Here is a 15,745-nt window from a genome sequence, read left to right on the forward strand (position 1 = left end):
TAACTAATCTAGACAGTCACATGCTTTCAAAACCATGTTCTTAAATGGATTTTAATTTATCACTGGTCAAAGATCCTGAAGCTTTTGTTTTAATCAGTCTACTTCCCTCTTTTCTTTCTTGATTCCTTGCTTGCTTACTTTGTTTTCAATCTGTAAGCATATACTGGGCACCTACTATAAGCAAAGCACTCTATTAGATGTTAAGAATTTAAGAAAAATAGAATGTAGGCCCTGCTTTCAGGGAGTTCACAGTCTAGCAGAGGAGACAAAAGTAAACAAGACACGGGGTAATTGTTTTATAATAGAGATATAAGTAGGCCACAGAAACCAGAAAGGACTTGGTGTTTACACCAGGTCTATACCAACACAGAATTGATTAACAAGAATTTGAAAAAAATACACAAACACCTTTATGAATAATGCACTGAAAAACAGACCATGGATCCAAGAGATGTACGTGAGCAGAGTACTTTAGGGAGGGCTGGGCAGCTATGGAAGTGGCAGAATCAAACACTGTACAAGGATTCCTTTACTTTCCATCATTTCTCTGATATGGTTTCCCTGGAGAGAAAAGGAAGTAGCAAAAAGGGGGTATGGAGAAATTGTTCAGATATTTACAGAGGAATAAATGTTTCTTTCTGGTTAAAAAAAAAAAATGATGACATGGGAACTAAGATCCCACAAGCCACGTGGTGCGGCCAAAAAAAAAAAAGACAGTAAGAAAGTTACATTTGTGTTGAAACATGAAAAAGTATCAATTAACAAGAGTAATGATAAAAAACTAAACAAGGAAATCATAAACCCACTGTTGAATTAATTTGTTAAAACTTGGATATTTCTAAAAGAGGGAGAGATGGCAATATTATGAATGATTTGTACTTAGACTATTAATGTATTTTCTTTTGTAGTTGGACAAAGTCGTGGAAAAACATAAAGAATCTCACAGACGAATCCTGGAACAGCTTTTAATGGTAGAAAAATCTCACAGGCAAACCATATTAGAGTTGGAGGAAGAAAAGAGAAAACATAAAGAATACATGGAGAAGAGTGATGAATTCATAAGCTTGCTAGAACAGGAACGTGAAAGGTAAGGCTACTTTGGACAAGACAGTGACCTATTCTGCAAATTCTTACTAACCTCTCACTATGCGCTGGGCATTATACCAAGGGATACAGGGATACAAGGTAAATATGACAACCTCTGGTCTTAAAAATCTCATGGCCAAGAGTGAGGAAAAGGATATGTTTAAAAACAATATCAATACAATGCAAGAATAACCGGGTGTGACAGGACTGTGGAAACATAAGTGCTGGGCAACTGATTCTTCAAGGGAGTGCCCTGTGAAAGCTGCAGAGAGGAGGTAACGGGTCTAGTCCCTGTGCAAACAAGAATGGAGACCACATACAAGGCAGGGGCAGGAATAAGTGCCACAGCATAGAGGTAAGAGAAGAGTATGGGTACTGAGGGAACTAAAGCTTTCCACATGGCTACAGCACAGGGTGTGAGAAAAGGAAACGCTAGACACGAGCAGCTGGATTTTATACTGTTGGCGAGAAGGAGCAAATGACAAATTATGAGAAGGAGAATGAGTTATCAGGGATGCTTTCTTAAGGAACCATTAAGGAAAGACGGAAGAAAGACAGGGGCAGGTATGTGTTCCAATGGCTATAGGGTTAGGGAGGATGGGGCATAATAAGAATTATTTATGACGTATAGTCAATATGAATTAGTGACTAATGTGACTAGAGAGCAGAGCAAGGAAAACAGGAAGTTATACTCCTAGTTCTTCACCAAGGTACAGAAAGCAGGAATGGGGCACAGCTTTTTGTTGTTGCAGGATTTCTGGTTGGGGAGATAGTTCAAAAGATGGAGGGGGTCCTGTTTTAGACAAGTTGAGCATGAAGTACCTGGTGTATTCCAATGTTCAGTGGGGAGAAGGATGTGTCTAAACAGACAACCCACCGTTAGAAATATAGGTCTGGAAAAGGCTGGGCTGGTGATGTGTATTTGTAGCCAGTGATAGCTGAAGTTATGGGTGCTGGTGTGGTGAGGGGAGAGAATTTTGAGATGGGAACTCTAGAAAACAACACAACAACCCATCAAATTAGGGTTTTCCTCCAGAAAAATGGGTCAAGAAAGGAAGCTGAGAAGGAATGAAGAATGGTGGAGGATTAGAACAACTAGAAGAGAAAGCAAGGAACCAAGCAAGGGAAGACTTTCAAGAAAGAGTGAGCAAACAGCACCAGATAATACAGAAAAGGATGACCAAATGTCCCAAGATGGCAACAAGGAAGATACTGAAGAACTTAATGAGCCCTTTCAATAAAACAGTGAAGGCAGAAGCCAAATTGCAATACTTTGAAGAATAAATAAGAAATGAGAACATAGAAGCTTAAAATATGAACTAGTATTTAGAGAAGCTTGGCTACAAAAAGGGAGAAAATGGTTGGTAAACATTTTATAACCGTATGGAAAGCAGGTTATTTTGCTCAACTTTGACCCTCTGTTCTGAATTACCTTAGAAAGTATGAACATCCATATTAAATTGAAAGAACAATGACTCCTCTCTATTAATACTGCAAAGATAGAAAATAACCAATCTCAGTAATGTCAAATTTTTACTGGACCTTCATGTCACTTTTGTTATTCCATGTATACTTCTCTTATGAGTTACAGAGCTAATGATGCTAGATTCTAACAATCACAGAAAAATACAGAAAAAAAAAATACTGAGTTCCCTTTTCTAAAATACTAGTAGCCTCAACTGTTTTATTTGACTACTTACAATTCATATTTTAACTAGGTAATCAAAGTTACATAATAGCTACGCTAATGGCAAACTTTCATTTCTTTTCAGTGCACTTCATGGTAGTCGTCAGAGCACTAGAGATTCAATGGCTCTCACATCCAGTTTCTTTTTCTACATTCATCAGGGGTTTGTTTTCTACTCATTACATAGAGAGGGGGTCTTGTTACCTTGCCTCTCATGAACCTGAAATATCTTCAGGGCAGATTAAAGGAGCAAAAGAAGTCTGGCACCAAGGGAAGATCTGGCTCAGACCTTACACTATAGGATTTGTTATTCAATGAGACAATGTCATATTAAATATTATTTCGAACCCTTGTGATTTGGCACCTGTGGCCTCATTTGGCCTCCAAAACTTATTTGGCACTAACTTGTTGAACACGGACACTTCCTTTCATCTCTCATTATTATGAACATTTATTGACCATCGTCAGAGTGCTGCCTGCCATAGAACAAAGAGGTACTGGAGGTCCCTGCCCCGGGGGCTTAACCACGTTAATGGAGAAGGCAAAAGGATACAGATTTAGGGTGGAAATGTGAAAGGCTGTTGGTGGTATAGTTCTAATGTTCACCATTGTCTCTCTACTATCTTCTGAAGGAAGGCTGAGGAGGGCTATCCAGAAGTAACACTGTAAAGCTGGTGGGCAGATGGTGAAGATTATTTAAATCAAGAGAGCAAAGAGGAACAACACTGAGAAATGAGAACAAAAGAGCACTAGGAACAAAGGCCACGCGCTAGAGGAAAAGGAAAATAGTGGGACGAATGTAAATTGTACACCAAGGAATCAGTATATTAAGAACGGTATTTCTACATGTATCAAAGTCGTTTAAGAGGGAGAATTTAAAAGATCACATTTTTTAGCCATATAGGATGCAAAGGTTTTTTGTCTTGAAGAATAATGAAAGTAAACAAACCATTACCAAAAAATAGGAAAAAATGACTGAAGTGATTCTCAATCCCTGTTTAGCCACTCCAGAAGATATGGGAATATTCAGCTATTTCTGTTTGCCCAGGAACAGCTTCCAGATGGAACTCTTTGGGTGTGAGAATGCTAAGGCTCTTCTTGACTCACATGATACACAGACAATTCTCCAGCTCCATCTGTACATCACAATTCCCATATCTTGGCACTGCTGGTGCACTGGCCCTTCCTGGCCCCCCTGCTTGTAGCAGGGAGACTGTGGGCCTCATGAGGCATAACTGACTTCCACTTGCTTTAAGGCCATGTGCATAAAAATACTAAATGAACACCATCTAACAAAGAGGTGGGGGAAACTAATAATTTCAGATAAATATATACAGAGGAGGTGCTTACACAAGAGAGTAAAATACCATTCATGTGTCTCATTCTCTGACAAGAAATGACAGAACACAAACCTAACTTTAGTGAGAGTACTTCCTCTCAAACATGCAGCCACCCTTCACAAAAGCAAGACTAATTTATTCTAAGGAGTCAAAGAATAATGTTTACTTCCTTCCTCAAACAAAGTGATGTAAGCCACTCCCGAATCAGTGACCCTCAGTACAAAGAAAGAAAGAAAGAATATCATAACCCCCATAAACGTGGTTTGAGTAAATATAACTAAAGGACTATCTGATTGAAACTCTGAAAAATACTGTGAAAGTTTAGTGATTGTATTTTTAGTGTTAGATAATATCTACTTGGAAAGAAAATAAAAATTAAGAAATACATGATTGAGATAGTTAATGAGACCTTAGAGGGTGTAATAATGGATTTCAAATTAAGGCTCAATTTCTGTGTTTTCTTCGGAGAATTCATTTTATGTGGAAAACCCTAAAGGAGACTGATGTCACACATTGAGTTTAGGCCAAAATGTTTGCCAAGTGATGTCGCTGTCGTAATCAGTAAACAATTGGCTTTCCCACTGCAGGAGGGTGGGGGCAGGGAACAGCTCAGGAAACCCTGTTCCCAAGCGTGTTAATGCAAAGTTTCCTTCGCTGTAATCTGTGCAGTTTGGTCTGTCCATAAAATAATTATAGCGACATTTCATGACAACCTTCTGTTCACTGACCAGCTCCAATGTGTGGATGTGTGTGTCACTGATGACCTGAATTATGTACTTGGCTGAATTACAAGTGACGTCTATGTGAAAGGTTTTATACAAAAGCAATGCCAGTAATTTTTGGCCTTTCTGGATGGCTTCACAGGAAAGCCAAAACAAAAATCACTTTTAGTCAGTGCAATTTTGCAAAATTTTCCCATAAGTGAAATGCCAATTTTGTCTGTACTTTCAAAAAAGCTTGCATAATTTTTTTCCTTTTTCAGTTTCAATGGGGGAAAAGGCTGTGAAGGAAAAAAAAAAAAAAAAAAGTTTCCTTTTTTTGAAACCATGCTTTCTTTTTTAGAACACTAAAACAAACCATGTATACGAACCATATATATTACTGCATTTCTGGCCTTGAAACCACTGAAGTGGGAAACAAATATTGGTATGGCAACTCTGTCTAAAAATGACTTCAACTATGTATTTTTTTAAAGCTTGAAATTACTTTTCATAATATCTTGGCCAAGTAGGTTAGCACTGTTAATTCTGGTTTCATAAAGCAGGACTTCAAATGGTAGCTTCTCAAGAGCGACATAGGAAGGAAGGAGTCACAGGCAGAATTAATTTCTTGTTCCTGTCCTAAGCAGGTGTGACTAGATAGAATAGTGGCTCAGGGGGCAGAAGGGTCTTTGCAGGAAAGTCAGCAGGGACCCAGCTTCAAGGGTTGTTGCCTTGACCATACCTTGGACTAAGTCCTTAGTAAAGAACAAAGTGTTTCCCCCGTCCCTTTGGCGGAAGCAACTTTATAAAGAAAGATTTCCATTATCAACTCTTTTCTACTATGACAGGCCTGTTTTCTAGATGGGCATCAGGAAAGGTGAGTGAAACACTGAGCTATATTTGACCCTCCTGTTAACTGAGTATATTGGATTACTATCAAAGGCTTCTCTCAAAAAACATCAAATCTTCTTTCTAGAGGCTTTGGATACTCCCCTGAAATATAAATATATAAATTTAAATATATAAATGAATAAGTGTATTAATCTATCTAATTTTTTAGTTAGTTTAACTAACTAGTTAGCTATTTAGTGCTGCTTGCCACTCATTCATTCACTAAAACAAAAAAACCCCAAACTAAAAACAAACAAAAAACCCCCCAATTAACTAAATACCTGCTACATGCCAGGTCCTGTGCTAGATCCTAGGTGAAGTAGGTAGATGTGTTCATCACTGACATAAAACTCCAACTCATTTGTGCATGTGTAAAACAGAGACACCACTGTAGACTTTATGATTTGATACTAATGCTGCCAGGGCACTATGAGATCATGATAGGTAGGAAAAAAAGGCACCAGTATGGTACAAAAATATAATACATGAAATACTTATGAAAATAAAACATTCAGGAGAACTCAATAAACACATTAAACTAGAGTACTTTACTAGAGAATTCAATATCTTGCAACTATTGCCATTAGGATTTTCTATTTCTTTGGTCTTAAACCTCAGCTTTTAAGAATATCCCATGAAGCATAACACAGTGGGCATAAGGTTTTTTAAAAATAAATAAACTAAGTCTACTTTTTAAAAATCATATTTGGAAAGCCAGCAGTTTTAAATTTCATGCACACTAAACTATTGTTGTAGAATGCATTGTACTCAAATGCAATCATTTCCTTTCAGTTTTCTGGCAAGGAGTTATATGTATTACATACTCTCAAGGCTATGTCTTGCAAGTTGTGAAATGGATGCCAGATCTCCATTTGACCTTTGTCATTGGTATCCAGTTCTTTGTTAGAACAAAATGGAGACCACCACAAACACATATTTTGATATTATAATTCTACAGAAAATCACAATGTGATCAGCCTAGTGTTCATATACCTCAGACCTAATAGGGTCTGGGTAGGGATGCAGAGCGATTACCTCACAAGGATACCAAAAAACCCATTTAGGACTGTACATCATAACTTAACTTTCAACAGATGTCACAAAACCATACCCTTGTAACTGCACAATTCAGTGGTTTCTATACAAAACCATTTAATTATAGAGGTTAAAATTTGGATAGAGCGATGATGCTATTTTATTGCTGTTCCTTCCCAGAAAGCTGAACTAAACTTTACAAATAATATTGGGTGTGTATGTGTATATACAATGATTAGTGAATTTACTGCTCACAAAAGAATACTACAAATGTTAAAAAGCAGTCTAAAAGGAAACATAACGAGCACAGTGAAGGATGAACTGGGAACTTGGAGATAGGGGACTCTGGTCTGCAGATTGGATCTGCAGCTCGTGTGTAACCCTGGGTAAATTCCATTTCTCCAATCTTGTATGTAAAAAAAAAATAGGACAGGCTTACATCATTTGTTTGTCTCTTTCAGATCTAAAAATCTGTGATTATGTGATTGTTACGAATAAGCAACTTTTACTTCAGGTCTATGATTCTAACCCACACTATCAAAAGAGGTCAGTGAGAATGACAGCACCTCAACCACCAGCTTCAAATCCAAGTCTGTAGTATTTCCATTCTTAAAGGATATCTAGATTTAGGTACATCCTATTGTTTCTTGAATGTCACATATTCAAATCTGAACTTATCATCTTTGTAAATGCAGGTAAATTTACAACTTTTCTGTTCCTGTTTATTCCACCACAGTGAATCAATCTATCAGATAATCCTAAAGAATTATGGAGATCTCTGAATCCTAAATTTAAATCAGAAAAGACCTCGCAATCTAGACCAACCCTCTAATTTTTGAATTGTGAAAAGTGAGGCCCATCAAGACTCAGCTAGAAACCTCCAAATCTTGCTGCTAAACAGCAGCAGAGCCAGACCAGAAGCTAGCTCCCCTGATAACATATTCGGCACTGTTCTCCCCAGAATCATTACTAGGTGCTCAAGCCTTGTGCTTGGTATTGTGGGAAATCCAAAGAAATTTAAGACATAATTACAATTGAAAAGATAAGACCCTCATAAAGTAATCTATAGATGATTCAGGTGTTCATTCTGTGGTACTGACACTGCCGTTGCAACATTATAAAAGGTCAGTCAAGAAGGATATTAAGGACTGTAATTATCCAACAGCCCGCATAGCCCTAGGAGAATGTAGGACATACAGTAAGCCCTGGATAAATATATCTAACTGGCTCATAGCTACTAGCTTAACAGCCCTATAAAACAGGAAGCCAAAGACTGAATGTGGAAAGGCAACCTCAAACTTCTGTTCCATCTGACTATAAAATGTAAAGAGGGAGAAGAGTCATTAAACCATATCAAAATAGAAAATTTTGCCTCATAAATGGAAATCAAGGTGGAACATTAGAATTAAGCTGTATCCTGAATTTGCAACTTGTAGGTAAACTTTCCTGGCAAATGTATATTATTTCTCATGAGAAGATGAAGCCAAATGGCTTTGGCCAGCCATTACAATGGGAGATGCCTGGCACAAATGATGAGTAAATATCACTGCACAGAAAGGCCTTTCCTTGGAAGGGTGTAGGGTATTGGAGCTAAAAGCATAGACCCTGGAGTCAGAACCAACAAGAGTTTGAAGCATGGTCCCATCCTCTCATCTGGTCCTACTAGCTATTTGACCTTGAACGAAGTACTTAGTTTCTGTAAGTCTCAGTTTCACTATCTGTTAAAAAAAATGATATGGATCTCACAAGTTCTTACAATTACTAAATTATATAATGCCTAAAAAAGTGCTAAGTATGGTGTCTGACACTCAGTAAGCATTAGCATCTTTCTTCAAATTTGCCTTTCTTCAAATTAGTTCATTTGTATACTCTGTGCCACACCACCGGGCATTTTATGGATTGCCAGGAAGGCACCTAACTGGACCCTATGCTGGGTGCTAAGGATGTGATGATGAATAAAAGCTTTCAAGGGACATACCCTTCAGTATGGGGAACAAAGACACAAAAACAAGTGCAATGTTGTGTTACAGATGCAATGACAACTGAGAATACAGAGCAGGCACAAATGAAGGATCATTCTCTAGGCCTGGTTGTATCTTACTTGCTTCAGAGTAGGGGTATTGGCTGAATGTCGTAATGATCTAACACTGTAACACCGAGCTGGACACTATAGTACTCAAAAACTTTTTTTCCCCCTAAACCATGGAGACCTATTTCCCCCTTGGGAAGCATAAACAGAAAGGTTAATGCAATGATATTATGAAAAGCACAGCCTACCACATACTCAAAGTTAAGACTCAACGCAAAATGATGGGTTTTAAGTGCACCAAAAGACTCCACTGTTCCTTGGGCCTGCCAGTGTCACAAGATCCCCACACTAATCACATCTTCTTGCCTAAAGGGATTAAGTGGGTTTTTGATTTGTTTTGTTCACAGTTCCTCTGCAGGGCCAAGAGCATGGAAAAGTATAATAAATATTTGTTGAATAAATGACTAAAATGTAGAAAAAGTTGTTACATTTTAATTTATTATTTTCCATTAATATCGTCTCATAAATTAGCTTCTGGATTAGTTCTTTTCACTTAGCCCAGCTTTGGAGAATAGTATATAAAAGAAGTCAATTTTGATAGGGGAAGCAAAATAAGCTTGAGAGCTTTGGGATTATCCTAGAGAGAGTAGATATAAAACAGGATGGGTCAAGGCACTGGAGGAGAGAATGATCCAAAAATGGATTTTAAAGTTAAAAAACATAAGAAACATTAACCATTTAAAAAGCTAAAAATAACTCTCTCAATTCATACTTTGCATAGTTTTTGTACCCTACATTTTCACTAATAAAAACATCATGAACATTTTCCTAAATCACCAACTACTCCTCAACACCGTAATTTTTAAGTACATGAATGCTACTGTGTCATATAGATGTAATTTATTTAACAAGCTCACTATTGTGGGCATTTAGATTCCTTCTACTTTTTCACTTTTATAAAGTACACTATGATGAATAGCCTCATACTCCAGTTAATTTTTACACCCTCCTGATTGTTGCCTTAGAATAAAGTTTTAGGTGTGGAATTGCTGGGTCAAAAGTTATAAAACTTTTAAGGATTTTGAAAACTGTAGCTAAATTGCCATCTATAAATAGACTATTTATACTATCACTAGTAATGAAGGAGAGTACCCATTTCTTACTTCATAACTTTGCCGGGACTAAACTTGAACCTGACCTCATTTAAAACATGACGTTAAAAAGTATGTAAAGTGAATGTTCGTAACATGAATCAGACTTTCCCACTGACTTAAGCTTTGGTTTTAGAGATGTGTTACTTTTGACAAAAAAAATTCTAACATATCACCAAAAACATACTCAAACATAACATTTCCTTGAAAGAATATTTTGCCATTGTCAATATAATTTCAGTATATTTCCTCTTTCAGTATATTTCCTCTTCCCCGACAAATTCAGATGGCTTATCATCACTGATGTTCCAAAACACTGCTTCTGTTGCTCTTTCTCTGAAAGGTTTGAAACCTCCTCTCTCTGTATAATCCCACACAAGACTTAAGAGTCCAAATTCAGAATCCTGGCTCACCTTTCCCACCACATGACGAATTTGGCAATAGTTCATAATGCTTATAGTACTGGCCTTACAAAGACAAGTTTGATTTGTTTAACACTGTGGAATCCAAAGTTCACTTTGTCAAATTCCCCTTTAATAATTTGGTTGGTTAGGAGTACGTGAGAATTCCATAACAATTTCTCCTATTCAACTCAATTTCTACTCGCCAATTCTCACTTCCTCATGTATCCTCCCTATTTATCATGCATAATACATTATGCCCATAGTATTTTCCCATTTATTTCTATGACTTTCCTGATGACAGCGTGAAATATCTGAGATGCCTGGTGAACAGGTAATTTATATCTTCAGAAGATGTTTCAGAAGAAACATATTTGCAGGATTTATGAGGCTGAGTACGTGTTTTCTTCAAAATAATTAATTTCTACCTCACAGTTTGTCACTTTATATTATGCTTTTTTTTTGTTCTGAGTACATATGATATTCAAGGCATTTCATGCCATAACAAACACTGGAATATATATACACACACACACACACACACACACACACACATATGTGTGTGTGTATATATATATATATGTAAAGAAAAAAGTTAGGAAAAAAGAGAATCATGTGTGGCTGTCACAACACTGTTTAGTAAACATTTCCTTCAAAGATATCAGAGAGATCTCAAAATGCAATATTTATCAGTAATGCCCGTTAGTGAGGACCAAATATAAGTGGCAATTAAAAAGACCATTTCCCTGTGGGGCACAACTGTCATTTGCTTTATGTCAAATTACTTCTTACTCTAAACAGATTTGTCGATTAATCAAATTCCAGCTAATAATCTACTCAAGAACACTCCAGCTGTTTTATACACATACTTCCAAACATGATAGCATTAAGCCATTAGGACAGCACTTAGATTAAATGAATGGTCTTTTATGTGTTTATTTGCAGAGACAAAGATGGAGAACCCCCGTGGCTTCTTCATGTAGAAGAATTCAGTGGCTTACTCTCAACATTCCTTTGAAAGATAAGATTTTTATCAATAAACAAAGAGGCACAAAATAACAAAAATGTTGGAAGGGGGAAAAAAATCACTCCTTAATTTTCACCTGTGTTGAAATCTAAGTGAGGCATGCCTCAATAACAAAGCAGAGCAAATCAGATAAAACTTCATCCTGAAAAAAACCTCTGGATGGCAAGAAATGAATTCTCTTCTAGACTGGAAGGGTTTAATCTTGAAACATACCTCCTTGTCTCCTCTGAATAAGCCTGTATTTTTCAAATTGATTTTATTTTGTTTGTTAGGGAACATGTGGGGCAGTCACTCAGTTTCCACTTCCAGTTCCAGAAAGAAGCCTCAGGAATCCAAAGAGGTTTGTAGCTTTGGAACGAACTTTTCTTGTACCATGACTGAACGCTCAGAACTCACCAAAGCATGCAAAGAACCCAAAGAAAGTTGGTTAGCTTCTTTGGACTTCAGATATACCATACAAGGGTGAGAGAGGGAAAAAAGGACAAACATACAATCACAGGCAATTCAGATGAACCCAAATTCCAAAATGTTTCAGAAACAATGTTCAAGTTCTGCTTTTATTAAATGGTGATAGCTAATTCATACTTTCTTGTAGATGGTGTATTTATTAACAATTATTTTCATTTAAAATATATCCAAAACATAAAAGGGCATGTGGCGGGGAGGATGCTGCAGCCTCAAATGCCTTCAGGGGCCAGCAGGGTAAGGTAAATGACAGGAGCAGGCTGGCTGTATACAATAGGGAACGGTGAAGACCTCGAAAACCTGCAAAGCTCAAGCCCATCTGGTTAGCTATCTAAATAATTACTTCAGTATTATCAATAAATAAGAAATAGGCCCTATGACACAGTTGATCCAGAAATGAAGATGCAAGACTTTAGGAGTCCAGCTCTGAGAACAAGATATGTATGGTGAGGAAAGAGAACCAATGTTCTCTGGAACCTTATAAGAGAAGATGTGTACTGAATCAGGAGGATAAGCACTGGGCACTCACACTAGGAAGTACAGGTGAGGTGGACAAGCCTGTTTATCATGGCTTCTTTTCTGCCTTCTCTTTCCCACTCGTGTATAAGCTCCTCAAGAGCTGAGACATGTTGTTTTGTTTATCTCTGTATCCCTAGCCCCTTGAAGAGAGTGCCCAATGGATATTTATAGAATAAATAAGTGTATTACTCTCTCCAAACATAGTCACTAACATGAGTACTATAACTGGTAGCAGCAGCTACGGGGACTTCAAAGGAGCTGTTGGTTTTAGTGGAGACGGCTGCCCAAAGGTCCCCTGCTTTTTTTTTTTTTTTTAACTTAAGTATACTTGATTTATAATGTTGTGTTAGTTTCTGGTATACAACAAAGTGATTCAGATTTTATATGTGTGTGTGTGTGTGTGTGTGTGTGTGTGTGTGTGTATAAACACGTATGCATTCTTTTTCAGATTCTTTTCCATTACAGTTTATTATAAGATACTGAAGACAGTTCCCTGTGCTATACAGTATGACCTTGTTGTTTATCCATTTTATATATAGTAATATGTATCTACTAATCCTAAACTCCTAATTTATCCCTCTCCCCCTTCCCCTTTGGTAACTATAAGTTTGTTCTCTGTGAGTTTGTTTGTTTTGTAAATAAGGTTCCCTGCTTTTTGATGGCAAAAATAAAAATGTGTTATTCTTTGTTACTGCTTCTAAATGTTTTTATACTGACATATATATGTCACACTACTGAATTAATATGAAAACATTAAATTTCGTCAAGTTCTGTGTGTGTATATATATATATATGTATATCTCACACATTTGAAAACAAAACAAAATAATAAAATGACAACAAAGGTGCAACCAGCAAAATCAATATTGTGAGAATTCTGTATAACAAACAACTTGCTTTCATTAACAAACAACGTACAGGGGAAATATAGAGGGGAAATTTTAAGCTAAAGGAATTTAAACATTTCCATAAAGTGCAAAGCATGATCTTATTTGAATCTTGATTTGAAGACACTGTAAGAGACAAAAAGAGAGAGAGACAGAAAATATGAAAATCAGGGAAATTTGAAAACTGTGATATTTCACAATATGAAAGAATTATTCCTCATGTTTGGGTATGTTAATCGTATTGTGATGTATATTTTAAAACAAAACCTTATCTTTTAGAGATATATTCTGAGAATATTAAAAAATGAAATAATAGGATGTTTGGGATTTGCTTCAAAATAATCCAGATTGGGGAGCATAGTATAGGGAAGGAAAAGTAATTCCCCCTCTACCCTTTTGAGTTCTTCACTAAGACCACTGAAATAAAAGACAGATTAGAGGCGCCTTCAAGATGGCAGAGGAGTAAGACATGGAGATCACCTTCCTCCCCACAAATACATCAAAATTACATCTACATGTGGAACAACTCCAACAGAACACCTACTGAACACTGGCAGAAGACCTCAGACTTCCAAAGGAGTTTCTTCCCAAGGCAAGAAACTCCCTGCATACCTGGACGTGTGGCTGACAGAGACTTGGTGCTCTGGCCGGGTGTCAGGCCTGAGCCTCTAAGGTGGGAGAGCCAAGTTCAGGACATTGTTCCACCAGAGACCACCCGGCCCCATGTAATATCAAACGGCGAAAGCCCTGCCAGAGATCTCCATCCTAATGCTATGACTCAGCTCCACTCAACAACCAGCAAGCTACGGTGCTGGACACCCTATGCCAAAAAACTAGCAAGACAGGAACACAACCCCACCCATTAGCAGAGAGGCTGCCTCAAATCATAATAAGGTCACAGACACCCCAAAACACAGCACCGGATGCAATGCTGCCCAGCAGAAAGAAAAGATCCAGCCTCATCCACCAAAACACGGCACCAGTCCCTGCCACCAGAAGGCCTATACAACCCACTGAACCAATCTTACCCACTGGGAGCAGACACCAAAAACAATGGGAACTACGAACCTGCAGCCTGAGAAAAGGAGACCCCGAACACAGTAAGTTAAGCAAAATGAGAAGACAGAGAAACACACAGCAGTTGAAGGAGCAAGCTAAAAACCCATCAGACCAAACAAATGAAGAGGGAATAGGCAGTCTACCTGAAAAAGAATTCAGAATAATGATAGTAAAGATGATCCAAAATCTTGGAATGAGAATGGAGAAAATACAAGAAACGTTTAACAAGGACCTAGAAGAACTAAAGAGCAAACAAACAATGATGAACAACATAATAAATGAAATTAAGAATTCTCTAGAAGGAATCAGTAGCAGAAAAACTGAGGCAGAAGAATGGATAAGTGACCTGGAAGACAAAATAGTGGAAATAACTACCACAGAGCAGGATAAAGAAAAAAGAATGAAAAGACTTGAGGACACTCTCAGAGACCTCTGGGACAACATTAAATACACCAAAATTGGAGTTACAGGGGTCCCAGAAGAAGAAGAGAAAAAGAAGGGACTAAAAAAATATTTCAAGAGATTATAGTTGAAAAACTCCCTAATATGAGTAAGGAATAGTCAAGTCCAGGAAGCCCAGAGAGCCCCATACAGGATAAATCCAAGGAGAAACACACCAAGACACATATTAATCAAACTATCAAAAATTAAACACAAAGAAAAACATTTAAAAGCAGCAAGGGAAAAACAACAAATAACATACAAGGGAATCCCCATAAGGTTAACAGCTGATCTTTCAGCAGCAACATTGCAAGCCACAAGGGAGTGGCAGGGAGTGGAAGGAAGTGACATATTTAAAGTGATGAAAGGGAAAAACCTACAACCAAGATTACTCTACCCAGCAAGGATCTCATTCAGATTTGATGGAGAAATTAAAACCTTTACAGACGAGCAAAAGCTAAGAGAACTCAGCACCACCAAACCAGCATTACAACAAATGTTAAAGGAACTTCTCTAGGCAAGAAACACAAGAGAAGGAAAAGACTTACAATAACAAACCCAAAACGATTAAGAAAAGGGTAATAAGAACATACATATCGATAACTACGCTAAATGTAAATGGATTAAATGGTCCAACAAAAAGACACAGACTTGCTGAATGGATACAAAAACAAGACCCGTATATATGCTGTCTACAAGAGACCCACTTCAGACCTAGGGACACATACAGACTGAAAGTAAGGGGATGGAAAAAGATATTCCATGCAAATGGAAATCAAAAGAAAGCTGGAGTAGTAATTCTCATATCAGACTTAATAGACTTTAAAATAAAGACCATTACAAAAGACAAAGAAGGACACTACATAATGATCAAGGGATCAATCCAAGAAGATATAACAATTGTAAATATTTATGCACACAACATAGGAGCACCTCAACACATAAGGCAAATGCTAACAGCCATAAAATGGGAAATCGACAGTAACACAATCATAGTAGGGGACTTTAACACCCCACTTTCACCAA

The 15,745-nt window shown here is 37.4% G+C and overlaps 2 protein-coding genes across 6 annotated transcripts in view; one reads left to right on the forward strand and one right to left on the reverse strand.

Moving 5' to 3' along the window:
* The window catches only part of CMSS1 (cms1 ribosomal small subunit homolog), a 382,923-nt gene that overhangs the window by 259,917 nt on the left and 107,261 nt on the right, over positions 1–15,745 (reverse strand). The window lies entirely within an intron of this gene.
* FILIP1L (filamin A interacting protein 1 like) overlaps positions 1–15,745 on the forward strand; it is a 224,398-nt gene that overhangs the window by 112,133 nt on the left and 96,520 nt on the right. For all 3 annotated transcript variants that reach the window (XM_067739115.1, XM_067739116.1, XM_067739118.1), the window contains one exon: positions 909–1,087. In XM_067739115.1, coding sequence (XP_067595216.1) covers positions 909–1,087 — 179 coding nt within the window. The remainder of the gene's footprint in view (positions 1–908; positions 1,088–15,745) is intronic.

Source organism: Pseudorca crassidens, chromosome 5, assembly GCF_039906515.1.
Source record: "Pseudorca crassidens isolate mPseCra1 chromosome 5, mPseCra1.hap1, whole genome shotgun sequence".
NCBI classification, from domain to species: domain Eukaryota; kingdom Metazoa; phylum Chordata; class Mammalia; order Artiodactyla; family Delphinidae; genus Pseudorca; species Pseudorca crassidens.